General features: G+C 54.7%; 1 protein-coding gene across 11 annotated transcripts in view; it reads left to right on the forward strand.

Moving 5' to 3' along the window:
* Positions 1-19,072, forward strand: part of MROH7 (maestro heat like repeat family member 7) — a 61,571-nt gene extending 42,499 nt beyond the window's left edge. For 10 of the 11 annotated variants that reach the window (XM_045802256.2, XM_087865907.1, XM_087865906.1 and 7 more), the window contains 10 exons: positions 1,172-1,362; positions 5,384-5,521; positions 6,580-6,694; positions 10,932-11,072; positions 11,732-11,911; positions 12,460-12,615; positions 12,881-13,003; positions 15,928-16,030; positions 18,153-18,215; positions 18,748-19,072. In XM_045802256.2, the coding sequence (XP_045658212.2) occupies positions 1,172-1,362; positions 5,384-5,521; positions 6,580-6,694; positions 10,932-11,072; positions 11,732-11,911; positions 12,460-12,615; positions 12,881-13,003; positions 15,928-16,030; positions 18,153-18,215; positions 18,748-18,992 (1,455 nt within the window). In that variant the 3' untranslated portion in view covers positions 18,993-19,072. The remainder of the gene's footprint in view (positions 1-1,171; positions 1,363-5,383; positions 5,522-6,579; positions 6,695-10,931; positions 11,073-11,731; positions 11,912-12,459; positions 12,616-12,880; positions 13,004-15,927; positions 16,031-18,152; positions 18,216-18,747) is intronic. The other variant, XM_045802267.2, reaches the window with a different exon arrangement.
* The last annotated feature ends 880 nt before the right edge of the window (positions 19,073-19,952 follow it).

Below are 19,952 nucleotides of genomic sequence, written 5' to 3' on the forward strand. Positions count from 1 at the left end.
GATCTCGGTCAGTCACTTCCCCCTGTCTAGCCGTGGTATTTTGACCTGTAAAATGGGCAGGAAGAGTCCTGCCTTGTCTATCTTCCCTTTTCAGAAGAGTGAAATGGTGTGTGTGGAAGGGCTTCCTAGGCTGTAAAGTGCAAACGACTGCCAATCCTTTTCTCATCCAGCCTGCGTTGTGTCCCCTATTTCCCTGGGACTATGCCGCGGGCTCGGTCACTTCACAATCAAATACTCTTCCCTTGGGCCAGCAGCATGGGAGCACAGACCTTGGTCACTTCTTTGGAAAGCGTTTTCACCTCTGTCCTCATTCACTCTCCACCACACCTGTGGGGCTGGCGGGAGGGGATCCGCGACCCCCCTTACAGAGGACGAATGACTCGGAAGCTCAGAGAGGGTCAGGGAGTGGTGGGGCCAGAATGAGCCATCCAATCTCATGACCCCAGCCCATCACCTCCTCCCGTCCCAGCCCCTGCATTGTTCTCCTGCCAGTTAGAGAGGCCTCGGTGGACCGAGTGGGAGGCTAGATGGCAGGTGGAGAAGTGGGACAGTGAGCGCCGATCAGGTCCCAGGGAGCATCATGGGCCAAACGCCAATAAAGCCAAGTTCCCGGGACTTCGGCGGGCTGGTGCGGGGACTGACGGATCAGTAGGCAGTAGGCGTGGAGTGACAGAGTCCAGCGGTGGCAGTGAGAGCGGCCAGGTTTAATGGCCCAAAGTGAGGGGACAGCTGGTGTCCCACCGTGTTCTCCGTGCCTGTGTTATGAGTGAGGAAAAGGCAGGGCAGGATGGATACAGCTGTGTCCAGGTGTCTGAAAGCCTGGGGTCCAGTCACAGCTCTGCTCCCAAGGGCCACGTGACCTGGACCAAGTGCTTGTCCCTCTGAGCATGTCTCCTCACTTGCACCATGGGATCGAGACTCCACCCCACAAAGGGTGACAGAGCAGCCCTCCGCCCGATTCTTCCAGGGGTGTGTCAACACCAAAGAGGCAGGCCGTTGTTCTGGGGTAGGGCTCACCCAGAGAGCCAGGAGTTGGGGTGCAGTGGGGGGTGGAGAGATCTGGGCCCTCCCAACTTGAGCCAGAGAAGAGCAAAGAGCCAGGTCCAAGGTGCTAGAGAAGCAGTCCAGGCCCCTGCCGGGAGCCTCCAGCCAGCCTCCCCTCTGCCCCCAGGCAGCCAGCGGCCTGTGTGAGCTCCTGTCGGTCAACAGCTGCGTGGGCCGCGTGAGGCGCATCTACCCGCAGCTGCTCCTGGCCCTGCTCGTTCAGGTCCATTACCACATCGGCCTCCACCTGCCTGGCCGCATGGCTTTCTGCAAGGACGCCAAGAAGGACCCTTGGCCTTCCATCTTCGTACCCGTGCGGTATGTCCTGCTGTCCCCGGCTAGGGGAGGGCTGCCTAGCAAGGGCCCTTCTAAAATCTTGAGGGCAGTCAATCGGTAGAAATTAGCTTTGGGACTAAAAGAGAAAACAGAAGCATCTTTTTTAGGAGAGCCAATAATTTTTGGACAACAACTATTTGGGAGCACCTGCTGTGGTGTGTGTGTCAGACCTGCCTGGCGCTGGACGACGGCAAAGAACCAGCCCTCCCCCAAGGAGCTCACAATTTCATGTTTCCTCCTCCCTCCCTAGACATATTATTTGTATTAGATTTGTATCCAAGGCCCACCTTTTTATTTTATTTTATTTATTTTATTATTTTATTTTATTTTTTAAGTGGATTCCACGCAGGGCTTGAACTCACGACCCTGAGATCATGACCTGAGCTGAGATCAAGAGTCGGATGCTTAACCGACTGAGCCACCCAGGCGCTCCTCACCATTTTATTTTTAATTATTAACCCATATGGGTAATATAGGCACATGGGTAAAAATCCCAAAAGACATTGAAAGTGAGTCTCCTTTCCTCTCCTTCCCCAGTGAGCCTCCCCAGAACTAGGTTCGCTCGTATCCTTCCACAGGTGGCCGATGCAGAGATAAGCACACGCTTCTGTTTCTATTCTTCCACCCAGAGTGGTGTACGTTACAGTCACACACTTTGCTTTTAGCATGCGCGCTTCGGAGAGCACGCACACAGAGCTGCCCCATTATTTGTAACAGACACACACTATCCGTCTGAGTGGCATTCCAAGGTGCCATCCTTTATTTAACCAGAATCTTCTTGGTTTAGGCACTTTGCGCTTACCGACAAAGCTGCGGTGAGCTCGTTTATATGTCTTTATGCACGCGTGTGAGTGTACAATGTAGGACGGATTCCTGAAAGGAGACTGAGTGCATCAAAGGGTTTCTGCATTTACTCGTGAGCTGGGACAGAAGCACGTGGTGGAAAATGTTCTTGACCAGTGAGTGATGAAGGGGAAAATGGAGTTCCCCCTCAAGCACCTAGGTTGCCACATGGCCTCGCCCAGAAGTCACCGCATCCAGGAGGGTGTGAGAACGGCTGTCTCCCATGCCTTGGCCAGCCCAGTGGAACAGAAGATATTTATATCTTCGCTGATCTGAAAGTGGAAAAAAAAAATGCTGTCATTTTTGTTTGCATTTCTCTTATTATGATTGAGGTTGAGGTGGAAATGTCATTCGGGTTTTCTTTTTTTCAAGATTTTATTTATTTATTTGAGAGAAGGAGAGCGAGCGAGTGCATGTGTGAGTGGGGGAGGGGCAGAGGGGGAGGGAGAGGGAGAATCTCGAGCAGACTCCCTGCTGAGCATGGAGCCCCCACTCGGGGGTGGGGGGCTCCAACCCTGAGATCATGACCTGAGGCGAAACCCAGAGTCCGGCTGCTTAACCAGCTGAGCCCCCAGGTGTCCCTATGTTCCCTTGTCTGTGAGCAACGTTTGCCCAATGTTATATAGGACTGTTGGGAATTTTTTTTGTTAATTTGTAAGAGCGTTTTATATGCTAAGGACATGAAGTCTTTGTCGGTTGTATTCCACTTAACCGGTGACTATTTTATGGTCTTGGCCATTCAGAAGGTCTGGGTTTGTATGCAGTCAAGTTTCTCAGTCTGTTCTCCTTTGGCTTCTGCTGTGGGGATGCTCGGGGAGGTCCCCCGTGAGGGGCTGAGGGCACCGGTTGCGAGGCTGGGCTTGAAGTCAGAACACCTCGGATTTGAGTACTGGTTCCATCATTTCTGCTTTGTCCTTCGGGTAAAGGTTTAACCCCTTGGCAGCTTGGTGGGCTTGCCTATGAAATGGGGTAAGCGATTCCTGCCCCACAGGTGTGTTGTAAGGACCAAGTAGGCCCCGCCTCCCAGCGTGACACCCGGTGCCAAAAAACAGAGCCAGAGGGACGTAGAGGGACGTAGACGGACGTAGAGGAGGTGCTGGGGGAGGAGGAGGAAGAGGAACCCACCGTGGAAAAGGTCTCCACCGTCGAGTAATAAAGGGTGTGATCTCTCGACTCGGAGGGCCTCCCTGAGCAAGGCCCCGGGCAGCGGAGCTAGAGAGAGACCCCTGTCCCCCGCGTGAGGTCTAGCAGCTGCGCCCTGCGGCAGCCTCGGGCTTTGACGCAGCTCCGAGTTGTGTCGTTGCCCCAGAACCCCTGCCCCAACCCACTGCAGGGACAGGGCAACGTTTGATCTTCTTCTCTGGGAAGAGCTGAGAACCTTCTAGGAAGGTGAAGCTTGCAGAGTGGGCCTTTGCAGAGCCAAAGGACCTGCACAACCACCCGCAGCCGCCCCCTTGCCCCCACCTCTGCCTTTTTACAAAATCGCGCAGACCCCATCTGGGCTCGTAGAGGTCTATCTTTGGGAGTGGGGTGGGAAGGAAGGAAGGTGGGTCATTTTTGCTAAAATTTGGAGTCTGATCAAGGAAATGGTGGAAGAATGGAGCAGCCTAGCTAGGAATGGTGTGGCACCGCGTCCCAAAGCTTTAGCCTAATTCTGAGTTCCTCGGATGCACAAACCGGGCTGGCGTGGGTGGGGTCTGGGTAAAAGCTGCGATTGTCGGAAACCTCTAAGTCATGTCGCTCCCTGTGGAGTTCCTGAGCCCAGAGCTGTCCCCAAGCCAGGTAGTGAGAAGGTGACCAGCTGCTCCTGGAGATGGGGACACACTGGGAGAGGAGGATGGTCAAGTCACAGAGGAGAACATACACAGGTGACTCATTCGGTCTTAGTTGAAGGTACTGATGCTTGACATGGAAGGTAGAACCTTCCTTCTCCTAAGGAAAACGCGTAAAACTCAGCTATTCAGCCAGTGTTTCTGGGTGAGGAAAGAGGTGGGGGAAGGGAGTTGGGGAGGGCGAGCCCTGGGCTCTTAGGGTGGGCAACATCTGGAGTCTGCCTCCCCCTCTCCCTCCCTATGTGTGTGTGTGTGTGTGTGAGAGAGAGAGAGAGAGAGAGAGAGAGAGAGAGACTCTGCTGGTCCAGGACCGTAACTGACAGCACGAGTCTTAAAGACTCAGCATGAAGCTTGCATGGTTCTGAAAGCCTGGGCCTCAGCAGGAGCTCGACGTCTCACACTGGATCAATAGTCCTTACAAAACCCCAAACATGAAAATTAAAAGCAAATTCTTGAACATCACCTGATTTCCAAAATGCTTTCTGCTTTGTCTTGAATCATGAGAACTACTCTCAGTATCTCCTGAGGTATGTTCATACGTGATAAACTCTTTAAACGAGACTTTACATTTCTAGAAAACTTTCTTTAAATGTAAACTTCATTCCACACATTGTCCGTTTTCACTTTAATAAAGGGATACATATATACGTACACGTACACGTACACATCTGTGGACACGCGGCGCCGCGCCGAGGACTAGCAGGGCGTCAGCACGCGGCCGCACCCCCTCCTGCTCCTTCACCCCCCGGCTGCTCAAGCTGGCTCTGGAGCTTCAAAAGCACGGAGGCCTGGGTTCCAGCCTCCTCAATCCATGGGTTGTAAAAGCCCCCCCCCCCCCCCCGCCCCGCCGACACACACGCACCACCCAGGGCCTTCCGCTGTGCTTCCAGGTTGGGGACTCCCTCCTTAAGTGCCCTGAAGGCCTCGGGCCAACAGGAGACTGTGTACAAGTGAGCAGGGACGACTGCCCCCCAGAGTGCTGCCCAGTCATGGGCATGGAAGGGAGAGGAGGGGGAGAGGGAGGCAGGTCCCGGGGCCTGGCTCCACCTCTCCCTCTGGGGAAAGAGGCCCAGGAGAAAAGGGAGGATGAAGCACCATTTGGGGAATTTTGCTTCTGTTGACTCTCTTTCTCAAAGCTAATAATAATTTGTTAAAAGCCGCTTTTGGTGGATACACCGATGACCACTACCTCTCAAGCAGCACGGCCCGGAGAAGCCCGTCTGGCCAGATGGGGGCTGATGGTGGGAGCAGCAGGCTGGAGGGAGGCCTGGCCCGCGGCGGGGCGGGGGTGGGGGGGGCATGAGGTCTCAGCCCCCTTGTCTCGGCAGCTGGGTCGTCAAAGTGGTGAAAACCCTGCTGCTGAGGATGGGCTGCTCGTATGAGGCCACCTTTCTGGAGGACCAGGGCGGCTGGGAGCTCATGGGGCAGGCGGAGAACCACCACCGGGGAGTGTCCCTGCTGGCCAGGTGAGGCTGGGATGGCCCCGCGCAGGGGGTGGGGGGAGGGAGACAGACTTGGGTTTGCATCTCTGTTTGGGCAAGACCCTTCCCTCAGTCCATCCCCTCTGCTAAGCAGTGGGGTCTGGTCTACCTCGGTGGCTGGACATAGCCTCGGCGGACGCTAACGGGCTGGGACGGCCCCTGGCAACTGCAGAGCGCTTCCTTACTTACAAAGCACCTTTCCTCACCGTGTGGGGACCCTAGTTCCTACACTCATACAGACATGCTGCTATGGCCGAGTAGTTCTGAGTGTGGCCTTGGGGCCGGTCTGCCTGTGTCCGATTCCCAGCCCACCACCTCTCAGCTGGTGACCCGGGGCAAGTTCTTGCCTCTCTCTGAGTTTTCCCCCTCAGTCGTGTGGAAATAATAATAGGACCCGTCTCCAGGGCTTAGGATGAGAGTTAAAGTACTTTGAACGGCCCCTGGTATACGGGGAGGGCTCAGCACAGGTTAGCGTTCACAGCTTACGCTGACTGGTGGGGTTGAGATTATCAGCGCACATTGTCCACAGCGGGATGCCAAGGTCCAGAGAGGGACAGTTATGTATCAAAGGTCACACAGCCAGGAAGTGGCAATGCTAGGAGATGACCTGGGGACCCAGACGGGGGTCTTCCCTTGCCCCCATACACAACCTCCCACGGGATGTTGTGGCTCCTGCAGGAATAGTGTGTTCCTGAGCCTTGCACCCCGAGTGCCTAGGGTGGTGCTGTCCCCAGGGGACTCAGGATACAATTGCCTTTATTGAGTACCTGCTATGCTCTAGGCATCATGCAGAGAGCTGTGTGCTCTGTGCTGTTGGGCAAGCTTTCCCACCCTGAGACTCCGGTTCCCCATCGGTAAAACAGAGCAGTTAAACTAGATGGGCTCTGAGGCCCTGTCCGGGTGGGAAATCCTGGGAACCCAGGAATCCAGGTGCCCCTGACTTGCTCAAAGTTAGAGTGTGAGGCTAGACCCGCCCCCCCCCCCAAGCAGGGCCCCTGGGGCTGGGGAGTCGGAGGGGACTGTTCACCCTTCCTCACCCCCAGGGCCATGGTGCACTACTCCTGCCAGGAGCTCTGCCGCCTGCTCTACTTGCTCATCCCACTGCTGGAGCGAGGCGACGAGAAGCACAAGATCACTGCCACCGCCTTCTACGTGGAGGTACCGAGCGGGCCGCGGGCACTGGGCGAGGCTCCTCCCCGGCCTCCCGGAGCACGGGCCTCGGTTCACATTACCGGTCATTTCTCCTGTGCAAACAGTACTTAACCATGGAGGGTTTCCTGAGCATGATTGCTCTAGAATGTAAAGACCTCATAGGATCTCCCTTTGCTGCTCGTTTCTCCACCCCGTCACCCCGTTCTACTCTTTCCAGACTCCCTCCATGCCCAGGTAACCCCCAACACTTGCTGGGCACTGCTATGTGCCGAGCACCAGACCAGAGCTACAAGGTTGGAGGTACAAATATGAAATTGACTCTGCCCAGCCCTCAAGGAATTCTCAGTGTGGCAGGGAAGCCAGAGGATGCCCCAATTATAAAATGGGGTGCCATGGAGTGCCTTGTGCTCTGAGGGGGCAGTGTGGTGGGAGAACAGGAGACTTGAGGTGGTGGTGGTGGTGGGAGCATCAGGGAGGGCTTCCTGGAAGAAGTGACATCTAAGCTGAATTGAGTGTGCGCAGGGTACTAGGGGGTTCTGGGAGAGATGAATCGGGGGTTGGTTAGAGTCAGACAAAGAAGAGGAGACCCACCAGCAATAATAGCTAACATTTATTGAGCATTTTCTGTCGCCCCGGCACGTTCTTAGAGTTTTACCCATATTGATTCATTTAATCCTCATAATAATCCTATGATGCAGATGCCATTTCATCCCCCATTTTAGAGGAGGAAACTGAGGCACAGATTTAAGTTAATATTCCAAGACCTCACAGCTCGTGAAGTGGCAGACTCAGGATTCGAACCCAGACTCCTGGGTTCTCAAACCCACTCTCTCCCTCTCTGCCTCTCTCTGGTTTAGAAAAAATTGTGGTAAGATACACATAGCATCAAAGTTCACATTCTTGCCATGTTTAAGGGTATGTCCCAGTGGCATGAAGTACGCTCACACGGCCGTGCAGCCGTCAGCGCCGTCCGCAGAGTTGTTGATCTTCCTTCCCAAGTGCAGCCTCTGTCTCAAACTGAAACTGAATTCATGAAGTCCGGCCTCCCCGTTCGGCCTCCCCAGCCCCGGGCAACCAAGGTGCCGCTTAGTGGCTCTGAGCTCGCCATTGTAGGCTTCACGGGAGCCCAACCCCGCAGTATTTGTCCTTTTGTGTCTGGCTGATTTCACTCAACATTATGTCTTCAGGGTTCATGCGTGTTGTTAACAGGGCTCCGAATTTCATTCTTTTTAAAGGCTGAATCATATTCCCTCGTATGTATCTACCACACTTTGTTTATCCATTCATCTGTCGACGGACACTTGTAAAAGCCGCTCTCCTAACTGCCACTCTTGCTGTCTCTTGTGACCTGCTGGTTGTCATGCTGGGGGCAAGACCTCCATCATCAGGGGTTTCAGTGGGGTTCAGAGGTAGGAGGCTCACTTTCTGCTCAGAAAGTAGAAGGTTAAGGAAGGCTTCCTGGGGGAGGTGCCATCTGAACTGAGCCTTGACAGGTGAGTAAAGTTGGCCAGACAGACAGGAGGCAGCATGGCCCTCCAGGCATTTCTTGCATCTCTCCTGCCTCTCCAGCTGGACTGTGAGTCTGGGGAGGAGGGGCCGTGTCGTGTTTGCATTGCCTCCCCATTCGAGCCCTGAAAGCTCCCCAAGTAGGTGGATGGATGGGTGAGTGCCCAGATGAACACTTGGCCTGGTCCTGCAGGCACCAGTAGAATGTGGCAGCGCCAGGAGGACAAGCTGGGGGCATGCTTCAAGGTCACACAGCTCAAGGAGTCCAGAGAGAATCTGACTAGGTCTGTCTGGCTGGATCCTCATTCCTGGTCAGCCACTGCTCTCTAAGTCTGTGAGTGGCTACCACTTGTGGTTCTTAAGGGGATGGTGGCCATTGCACCTTGCCAGACCTCAGGGGTGCTCCCATGTCCACCACAAGGTCAGGGGCGCTAGGCTTAACCTTTCCTGAACATTCCCCTGAAACTCTGAGCTGTGGCCTTCCTCCCTGGAACAAGGATCCTCAGCCAGGTTCAGTCCTTCTCCCGCTCCCCAGAAGAGGTGGGCTGCTCTCCGTCAGAGCCAGGCCCACCACATTCACTGTGGCACCTTGACATAGCTCACATATACCACCCTGGCCTCCCCAGCCAACTAGGCTGTGATCGTCTATGTGTGAGCCTGCTGCTCCCAGCAGCAGGGGGACTCAAGGGAGCTGTGTGACCTTGGCAAGTCCCGGAACCTGCCTGTGCCTCACTTTCCTCATCTGCAATATGGGGATAATGAATTGCCCACCTCATAGGGTTTTTTTAAACGATTTATTTATTTTAGAGAGAGAGCCTGCAAGAGAGCACATGCGAGCAGGGGGATGGGCAGAGGGAGAGAGAGAGAGAGAGAATCTCCAGCAGACTCCCAACGGAGTTCGGAGCCCGACTCAGGGCTCAATCCCACAACCCTGAGATCATGACCGAGATGAAATCAGGAGCCGGATGCTTAATTGACTGAGCCACCCAGACGCCCTAAGGGTTTTGATGAGGATTAAATGAGTTCCTGTAAAGCTCTTAGGATAGTGCCTGCATCTAGGAAGTATTGAGTGGGAGTCAGCTGTATTGCTATTATTATTATTTATTATTATTATTATCATCATCATCAGTACTCTTCCCTGCATCTCTAGTGTGCAGCCCGGAACCCTGTGCGGAGCAGGCCTGAGTGTCAGTTGTGTGGATGGGCAGAGGGAGGGCGGTGGGTGGAGCCCTCCTCTACAACCTCCTCCCGCTCTGAGCCATGGCCCTGCCCCTCTCCCCAGCTCTCTCTCCTCACCATAGCGACTCAGGGTCTCAATAGTCACAGTAGCGGTAAGGCCAGAGAACAGATGGGAGAAGGTGTTTAGGAGGATGACCGGGCAGGAACTGAAGACTAGTTGGCTGCCGTGGGTGGGAGGGTGGTGGGCAGAGGAAGGAGATGGGGGTGATGCCTGGTTTAGGCTGGGAAACGGGGTGGGGGGGGTGGTGCTAGACGCGGCGATGGGAACACAGGAGGAAGGGCAATTCTAAAGAGGAAAGGAACCAGATTTCATGTTGGACCTGAACTCTTGCACCAGAAGTGTTCCCTAAGCACATACTGTCCCCCAGAGCTCGTGTTAGGTAACAGGAGCCCTGCAGAAATGCTCAGCGTGTGTCCTCAGGGAAGCCCCAGGGCGATGCAGGAGGCAGAGGCCTAAGCAGCCAGGGGCATTCAGGTTTCCATGTTCAGGGCTTCCAGGGGCCCAGGGAAGGGGGCAGTCCACCCAGGGGAGCCCCGGGGGCATTGTCAAACACAGCTTCAAGGGGAGCTGAGTTTTAGATGGACCCATGCAAAGTGAGTCGGGGCTGGAGTGGAGGTGGGCGCCCAGGGCATCCTGCCAGCACAGAGAGGACAGAACAGCCTGGATCATTCCACAAAAAATGGACCGCTTGGTTAGAAGCTGGTTGGTGGTAAGAATGTGGGCTCTAGGGTGGGCATGGAGTGAATGAGGCCCTAGAAGCAAGCTGGGCCCGATGGTGAAAGGCAGCTGGAGAGCGACCCGTTCCGCCTTGCCACGGAACGTCGGGTGCAGATGTCTGGAAAACTGTTGGTTTTCCCAGTCGCACGCTCTGGACAGCAGCACAGACTAGAGATGGTGACTTGGGTGTTACATGCCTGGGGACAGCAGTTAAAATCCTGAGCAGAGGAGCTCATTGAGGACAATGGGCAGAGGGAAGCCAGGCGGAGAGGACAGAGTTCAGGGTCACCAACACTGACGGCTGGGCGAAGACAGGAGCGAGTGGCTGTCACTAATGAGACCAGTGCCGTCCAGTATGATAGCCACGAGCCGCATGGGGCCTGTGCCGCCCCTGAAATGTGTCTGTCTGAATTGAAATGTGTTGTAAGTTTAAAATTCACACCACGTTTCAGACTTGGTTTGAAAAAATTTTTTACAGAGTGTAAAATATATCAATAATGTTTATATTGATCACATGTCAAAATGATACTACTTTGGTTATATTGGGTCAAATAAGAGGCATTAGTAACATTAATTTCACCTGTTTCTTTTTTTGCTTTTTTAATGTGCCTACTAGAAAATTTAAACTTACTCACGTGGCTTGCTTTGGACAGCACTAACCCGATAGCCATCCCTCACGCCCCACATTCAGCCCCCGGTCAACCAGCGGGCACTACCAGTGCGCGGGGAGACGGGGCTGCCCCGCGCTTGGCTCAGGGAGTAATTGCCATTATCCCGCAGCTGCTGTGGCTGGAGCAGGTGCGGCGGATCCCGGAGGAGTACTCTCTGGGGCGGATGGCGGAGGGCCTGAGCCACCAGGACCCCGTCATGAAGGTGCTGTCCATCCGAGGCCTGGTCATCTTGGCCCGTAGGACGGAGAAGGTGAGCAGAGGGCAGAGGAGAGCCCGGCCCAGCCAGGCCCTGAGCTGGAGGAAAGAGGGAGCCTGGCCGTCACTGAGTCTCAGATGCTGGAATCCATTTCTGTCCGTGCCTCAGTTGCCCCATCTGTAAAGTGGATAGGCTTTAATCGTTCCCCGTACACTGTATAGTTTCTAATCCAGTTTTTTCACAATAACCCTGAAGGCAGTATGTGTAGGAGGGGTTGGGGATGGCAGTAATTATGCCTATTTTACAGAGTAGGACACGGAGGCCCAGATTGTTGGTGCGTCTGAATATTTTGAACAGTGCTTTGTTTTCCTCTGCCAGGCCCTGTTGCAGCTCATGGTATAGGGGACCAAGGGCTGGGGTGTAGGCTCAGAAAGCTCACTAATGATGCAGTTCTCTACCTAGTGCCGACAAGGGGGTGGCAACAAAGGGCCTTAGGTGTCCAGACTGGAAGGAGCCAGTGAGGTCAAAGAAGACTTTGGGGACAGCAAGAGCTCAAGTGAGGGCATTCCAGGCAGGTGGGATGGCATCCCCAAAGGCCTGGAGGGGGCACCTGCGCCACCAAGGTCATCTCAGTGAATCAGAGGCTAGGTCTCCCACCTGTGAGCCCCTACTGTCAGGTGGGAGCCCGCATCCCAAATGGTCCTGCCCCACAGACCGCCAAGGTGCAGGCACTCCTGCCCTCTATGGTGAAGGGCCTGAAGAGCATGGATGGGCTGCTGGTGGTGGAGGCGGCCCACAACCTCAAGACCATCTTCAAGGGGCAGGACCGGAAGCTGGCGGACACCTCGGTCTATGTGGAGATGTTGCAGATCCTGCTGCCCCACTTCAGTGATGTAAGGGACCCCACGGTGGGGGGGGGGGCTGGGGGAGGGGGGCTCTTTACTACTCTGCAGGCTGCAGCAGCTCCCGTGGCCCGCTGAGGCCGCGCAGAGCGGAGTCAGCCCAGGGGAAGGTGCACCTCGTTCCAACAGGCCTCTGTCTTTTTGCACCGAGAAAGATCCTTCTCTAATCGGTTCTCACGGAGAGAGCTCTTTGTCATCAAGTCTCCCCAGACCCTTGCCTCATCGCAGTTGGCCCACCGGGAGGGGGCACGTGTTTTGATTGGTTCCAGCAGAAGGGGGCATTTTCCCCCTTGGTGCTAAGACATCTTTTAGGTTAGCAGGCGGCCCTGGCTGGGGAGAGCGGGCAGAACTCCAGACCTAGGCTCCAGTGAGCGGGGCGCTGGCCCCGGATCGGCCCCATCAGGTGGCCTCCGCCCTGCACCATCTCTGTGCCCCGCTGGAATGAGGGGAAGGAAGGCCGCGTGCCTCCCCGTGGGGCTCATAGGCCCAGGCGGCCTCTTGGAGGAGGGAGCACGCCTGAGCCTCCGGGTCTGCCCCAGCCTCGAGAGGACGTGCGCGCCTCCTGCATCAACCTGTATGGCAAGGTGGTCCAGAAGCTGCGGTCGCCCCGCACCCCAGCCGTGGAGCAGCAGCTGGTCAGCACCTTCGTGCCCCTGCTGCTGATCATGCAAGAGGGCAACGCCAAGGTGAGCCAGGTGAGTGTGTGTAGGCGGCGGGCCCTGCGGCCGGGCCTCCCTTTACGGAAACCGAGCCAGAATCACTAACGATTTGTGATGGACAAGCCTGTGTTCCAAAGGCACCCACGTCAGAACTCCTCCTCAAAACGGACGACTTCGCTTGTGCATTTCAAATAGGTGTTGATTTTTCCAGAATCCAGTTTCATGAAACCTTTTTTTTTGAATATTTTCTGGCTGTCCTGGAATTCCCCAGCTCTGGTATTGCCTTTCTGTTGGTCCCCAGAAATGTATAAAGACCCTGTTCCGCTGTTCTTGCCTCATGGCATGGGAATTGCCAAAAAGAGCTTACAGCCGGAAGTCCTGGGACAACCAGCAGCAGACGGTGACCAAAATATGCAAGTACCTGGTGAGTGCTTTCAAGACTACCGCGGTTCCCGACGAGTGTGCTGGAGGTGGGCAAAGCTTTCCCCTTTCCTCTTCCTTCTTTTTGCACAAGCATCCTGACCGGCAGTTCCGCTACTACCCACACGTTGTCGGCTCCTGGACGTTCATTGGCATTTCTGGCTTCTCACTTCTGGTGCCCTCTCTGGTGGTTTGTCGGACACCTCCCCGCCCACCCACACGCACTTCAAGCTCAGCATGCCTCTTCTGAGTGGACGGCCTTCCCATTTCAATCTGCTCTGTCCCTCTAGATCCCCAAAGCAGAAACCTAGAATTATCCTAGACTCCCATGTCAGTCGCCTTCCACATTTGATCAATCTTAAATATTCTAAACATCTCTGCATCTGTTTTATTGCTCCCTGCCCCACAGTCTTTGCCCTTAGTTCAGGGGCTGTGGATCCAGCGACCCCCTGGCTCTCTCCGCCTTGAACCTCATCTCTTCCGATCCCATCCCCACTCGGGCACCAGAGCGGTCTGCTTCAAACACGAGTCTGTTTGTGTTACATCCCTGATTCAAGAGCTTCGTTGGTTCCCTTTTCTGCATGAGCAATTCCCAGGGTGTATTCTCTGTGACACCCATCCCACAGGAAATGCCCCATAGGGGAGAAAAGAGGTTCTAAGCAAATAAGTATGGGAAACACTGCCTCGCCATCTTCCTCTTGGGGGTTTGCAATACTTGCAGCTCACTAAAGGCTCTGAGATGGTCTGTGCTGAGATATTCCATGGTTATTAAATCCATGGTTTCCCAAATTTATTTAACCACCGAACCCCCTTTCTAGGTAACACTTGAGGGCATCCTGAGGTAGGAGCAGGCCCCCCACGTGCCGTGGAATGCATCTGCGGGATGCAGCCCAGTCCCTCTGCACGCCATTTGGAAAGCTTTGCTATCTAGTCCCCTACCTCCCCTGCTGTCACAGGCGCCCCAGGACGCAGACTCAGAACCGGAGATTAGCAGGCAGGAGGTTTATTAGGGCACAGCCACCTGTGGAACGGAGGGCACGGACAGGAGGAGAGGTCAAGCTGCAGTGTTGTTTTGGGGGAGGTCTCAGCCACCACTGCAGTGAGATGCTCCACATGTGGGGCCAGGGGCCAGGTCTTTACACCCCCGTGTCCATTTGTTACTGGATGCCAGCCACCCTGGGAAGGGACGTGACCTTGGGCCGGCAATTCTCTTCTGCGGAGGAAGTCCCCAGTGTTGGGGGAGTAATCCTTCTCACCAAAGGGAGATCCGGGTGGGGCATGCCAGCACCCCCCACACCAATCTAATGAAAATATGCAGAGTAACAGATGGTTCCTAGGAGTAAGAGAAGGGCTGGACATCAGCCTTATTAGTAATGCTCAACACCTCTGCGATCCAGGGTCTAATATTACTGTCATTTCACAGAGGGGAAAAGAGGCCTAGAGGAGGCGTTTGGCCAGGGCACTAATTCAAATACCACCAGTGACCAGGGACCCAGTGGAGAATGATCCTGAGTGACATGGAAGTGGTAGGACCTGTGGCAAGCTGGAGAGCCAGGCCCTGTTGAAAGCCTGAGTGGGTGCTCTGCTCATGGTGCAGGCCACTCTTGCCAGCTCCTCTGCTTTCCCAAGAAAAGCTAGAGACCATTTTTATAAGACGTTAATTAGCGATCGATTTAGCTTGTTGAAAACACTGCTGGTCACTGCTCTGCCAGCTCCTCGTGGTTTGTGGGTGGCAGCCTGTGACCTCTACATTAGGCCCCTCTAGAGTCTCTGTTTTTGCTCTTCCAGCATCAACAGGTTTGCTCATATGAAGGTCAACTTCTAGCCTTAGCTTTAAGGAGGGGGAGGTGACCCATTCATCCAGCCAGCCAGCCAGCCAGCCAGCGCTTTCTGGGCATCACACCACACCAAGCTTTGTCCAGGATGCTGAGGACTCAGAGCTGAGTGAGCCAGCCCCTTTTCTTGAGGGAGCTCTAGATAGGTATAAATAATCACAGCACAGTGTCATAGGTGACATGACAAGAGTGGTGAGATCCGCTCTGTCTGAGAGTTGTGAAAGGCTTCAGGGAGGCGGTGGCTTCTGAGCTGAGCCCCAAGGAATGAGAGAGATTCATCAGACGGAGAAGACAGGGAAGGGCACTGCAATCAGGAGCAATCGCTTGTACCAGGCACAGATCCTGGGGGAGCCGGGCCACATCCTTGCACTGGAGCAGAGTGTGCACAGTAGGTAGAGACATTGGTGGAGACCGAGGCTGAGGAGCACAGTCAGGAAGGCTTTGATACCGGGCCCTGAGTTGACTCCCTGACATGCAAACTGTCAACAGCAGTGTAATCGTATCAGATTCTTCTTCATCTCCCTCCGCAACCTCTTAGCAGAATGTCTGCCTCCTGGTTTCTACTTGATCAAACTCATCCTGAACACCATTGTCAGACTATTTTGCCTAAAACATTGCTTGGTCATTGCTCTTTCAAGAATGGATTCTGGCTTCCTATTATCTGATGTATAATTAAGCCTTATTCCTGTCTGGCTCTGAAAGACTTTTAAGACCTCTCTAACTCTCTAGTTTATTTGTCACTGCTCTATAACTTGAATTCTTCACCTTGATCAGAGCTGTCTCCTTATCTATCATGTTCTTGCATGACTTTTTATTTTAGAACTTCCCTTCGAGCTCCCGCAGGGTGTGGGCTGGAGGAGGATACACCTGAGGCAGGAAGACCATGGAAAGGGTTGTTGCAATCCGCTAGAGAAGATGAGGCCTGGCCTCTGGGGGCCTCAGGCAGAGGCCAGGATGGGTGGCAGAGAAGTTCAGGAGGCAAGGGGCCAGGGCTTGGCTCCTGACAGGGTCACCATTCCTAGCTTTGGGAAGGGTGGCTGGGTAATTAGTCCCTCTGAGGGCCCAGCACTCTTGGGCTTTCTCTTTGTCCCAGGTGACTACCCACCAAGACAGCGCCTTCACATTCCTCAGCCAGAGCCTGGAGTATGCCAAGAATTCCCGGGCCTCCCTCCGGAAGTACTCAGCCATGTTCATAGGTAACCTGGCAGAACTAGTTTGGCTGCTGGGACTCTGCCTGCCCTCCATTTGGCTTCCTCCCCTTGGAAGGAAGCATCCAGTCCTTCTGGGTTCAAGGCTTGGCCAGCAGAGAGTCATGGTACAAATCAGAAAGGTCTTCCCTCCTCTAAGATCCCTGCTTGGGAAATGGGCCACAGGGTGGATCCAGCCTGGACTCCTTGTGCAGGTCTCAACCTTGGCAACTGTACCCAGTGGAACTTCTGCTTCCTGCCCCCCACCCCCAGTACAGCATGGGTCCAGGCCCAACGGGAGCCTACCATTGACTATGTCAGGAGGGGCCAAGCTGTGCAGTAGAAAGAGTGAAGTAGAATCTCAGCTCCATGATCCCCTTTCCGTGTGACCCCAACTGAGTCATTTACTGCCACTGAGCCTCAGTTTCCTCACCTGTAAAATGGGGATTAACTCCTGTTTCACAGATTAGATGAGAATATTTTTTAAAAATGTGAAGCCTGGCTAGTCAAGCTGCTCCCTCAACATCAGCTCACTCCACATTTCCCATAATCCCAACCTCTGCCTTTTTTGGGGAAAAAAACAACTAGATTTCCCTTACTCAGAATCCCCCACTCCAGCCCAGACCCTTCTGATGGCATGTGGGAATGTCTCCTCCCAGCTACCCGCCCCCCCTGCCCCATAACCACACACCTTTCACCAGGACCAAGAGACCCCTCTGCCCAGGAGCTTGGAGAGGATGACGTTCCCATCCCCCACTTTGAAAAGTGATGCTTCTTTTGGTTCCTTTCCCCAACTCACTTGTGGTTTTCATCGGTCCGGTCACCCATGCACCCATTCACTGGTTCGGTTAGCAAATGTTGCTTGATGTCGCACTCTGTGTCAGGCACCATGCCTAGTCTGGAGAAAGAGAGAACCCTTCCGGAGGTGATGAGGATGGTAGGGGTGGGGGTGGGGGTGTGCTGTTAACATGACCCAGGCAGGGACAGAGGAGCAATGGCCAGGACTGGGGGTCCCTCAGAATATGGGGGCCTGCTCAGAGGCAGCTTCTCACACGGAGTGACATTATTTCCTGGTTGCTGATTTCTCTAAATCTTCCTCCAAATTAATCACACCTACAAGTGTCAGTGTTTCACATTTGAGTGGGTTCTCTGGGTCGGAGGCCTGTGCTGGGGAAACCAAGCAGAGGAGAGGCTGCGTCCACCCCCACACAACGCCCCGCCCGGTGCAGGGATTTCTAACCTCTTGTGGGTTGGTGAAACCCTAAAGAAAGTTATGAACACTTTCGCTAGAAAAATGCATACATGCATACAGTTGTGCATGTGATATAAAAGCCTCGGTGACTGCCCTTCCCACCTCCCCACCTTGAGTGCATCTAAGCTTGAGACCTCGGGTCTGGTGGGAGAGATAAGTCACAGAGTAGATCACAGTATATGCAGATGAGGGAAACTCAGATGCTCTGAGAACCCAGAGAGCCTCCTAACCTACTCTGGGCATAAAGTCAAGAAGGATTTCCTGGAGAAGTGATTATGTTAAGCTTAATAGTCAAGGATAAATAGGAATGAGCCAGGCAGAGAGAGAGAGGTGGGAAGGGCCTCACAACAGGAGGGAGGTCTGGCCTGGCCCCGTTCAAGGACCTGCAGGTGCTTTGGGAGCCAGGCATGCAGGCAGGGAGCGGGGACGGGCTGGACAGTGTGGCCGAGGAGCGGGAGTCTCAGGCCCTCCAGGACCCCCCAGCCACCTGCCTGGAATGTACGCGAGGCACTCAGCGTCCTTCCCGTGAATGCTGCTCAAATTCCCTGGAGAAGGGGGCAGCTGAGGCTGCACGTCCCCGAGTCTCCGATGAGGACACTAAGGGCCAGCCTGGGTAGGGGACCACCTCGGGCCACACTGTCAGAGTCAGCTGCAGCCCAGATCCTGTCCCTGCCCTGGTGCCATCCCTGCCCTCTGGACCTGCCACCTCTCCCAGGACCCCTCTTGGGGAATCTGTCCCAGGGTCAAAACGAAGTTCTCCTTTATGTCCTCATTCATGGGACTCAAGAAGGGCAGGAGAGCTTGTCTTAGGAGGTCTGGTCCGAGGGTGGGGGTCAGAGTCAGGAGGCGGATACACTCACCTCTTGGATTACACTCAAGGGTCCCTGGTCCCCTGCATGGAGAGCATAATGACAGAAGACCGTCTGAATAAAGTGAAAGCAGGTAAGTCATGCCCTGCATCTTTGAGATCTCAGGGGCCAGTGAGGGAATGAGTGGCCCACAGCGGGTGAACAGGAAACAGAAGGGATAGGTCCCAAAGCAATTGGCTTCAGCCCAGCCTAGCTGTGCTAGTCTTTATCCACGGTGAGTAGTGTTAAGGGGTCACCAAAACAGAGAATACACAGCCCCACCCTAGGGGAGTTTATAATCCAGGGAACCAGACTAGAAAATAAGCCTCAAACCATTTAGCGCAGGGCGAGTAGTTCAGACTTACTGGGGCAGATTAATTTTGTAACCGGGGAAACTGATGGGAGCCTGAGGCTGGGGCAGTCCCGGAAGGATTCCTGGAGGAGGCAGGTTTTGATTCAGGTTTCGAAAGGCAGGAATGGTTTGAAGAGCTGGGAGGAAGGTGAGATGAGGGGCTGCTGTGCAGAATGCCTGAGTCAAGGCACAGAAGGGAGAAGGAAGGATGGGCTGTGAGACCTATGTGGGGACCCGGTCTTAACAAGTGGCCTTTCCCCTCCCCATCACCCAGCTCTGGAAAACCTAAGACACGACCCAGAAGCATCAGTGTGCATCTATGCGGCCCAGGCCCAGGACCACATCCTGGCCAGCTGCCGGCGGAACTCCTGGCAGCTGCCGCACGGGGACTCGTGGGTGTGCGACCCGGCCACCACACACCGCTGGAGCCCCAGCTGCGAGAACCTGCCCACGTCCCACCAGCGGCGCTCCTGGATCATGCAGGCCCTGGGCTCCTGGAAGATGTCCTTGAAGCAGTGATATCCCTGAGCCCCCAGCCCTCCTCAGGGGTGGCCACGACCACAGCCATTTCCCCTATAAATGCCACGTGGCTTACCTCTCCCCGTGAGTGTTTCCTCATGGGACACGCCATGGCTCTGTGCCACGGATCTGCGAGATGAGCGCGGCTTTCACTGTTGCCTCGGTCAACATCGACAGACTCACACAGGCTGTTTTGTCCACGTTTTATAGGTGGGGAAGCCAAGGCTCCGGGAGGTGAAGTGGCTTCCTTAAGGCCACAGAGCAAATCTCCTGCCTGCCTCAGTGTCCCCTCTCCCACAGGGAGGGTAGAAGAACAAAAGGGGATGATGATTGGGGTGGCTTTAAGGGAAGGAAAAGCAGAGACTCCCCCCCCCCCCCATGACATCAGCACATCCTGGAGCCCTGAGCTCTGAGTTCTACTCTTGGGTCTCTGCTCAGAGATTGACTGTCTCTTATTTGGGTCACATTCACTGAGCGCCTAACCCGGACCAGGCCTGCTCTGGGTGCTGGAGGAGAGCAAGATCAGTCCCAGGCCCAGTGACTCATACTCTGATGCAGCCGTTCTCAAGAGGGCTGGTTTTGACCTGCAGAGACTATTTCGCAATATCTGGAGACATTTTTGGTGGTTGGGTGGAGCCCAGAGACAGGGTTGAACGTCCTACAGTGCACAGGGCAGCCCCTACAGTGAAGAATTATCCATCCCAAATGGTCAGAAGGGCCCAGGTTGAGACACTTTGGTCTAATGGAAGTATCAGAGACATGGAATGACGCCAACAGCCCAGTGCTGTGATGAAGGGACTCACGGGAGCTGTGAAGTCCAAAGGATGTACATAGGCCAGCTGGGAGTTGGGGTGTCAGGGAAGGCTTCCCTGAGACAAGACTCCCCACAAGGAGGCTTGGAAAGATGAACACAGGAGGGGCATATGCATATATGGAGGAAAGCGAGGCACTCGGGACCAA

This window comes from Ursus americanus, chromosome 12 (genome assembly GCF_024610735.1).
Source record: "Ursus americanus isolate L20-20 chromosome 12, mUrsAme1.1.p, whole genome shotgun sequence".
Taxonomy (NCBI): domain Eukaryota; kingdom Metazoa; phylum Chordata; class Mammalia; order Carnivora; family Ursidae; genus Ursus; species Ursus americanus.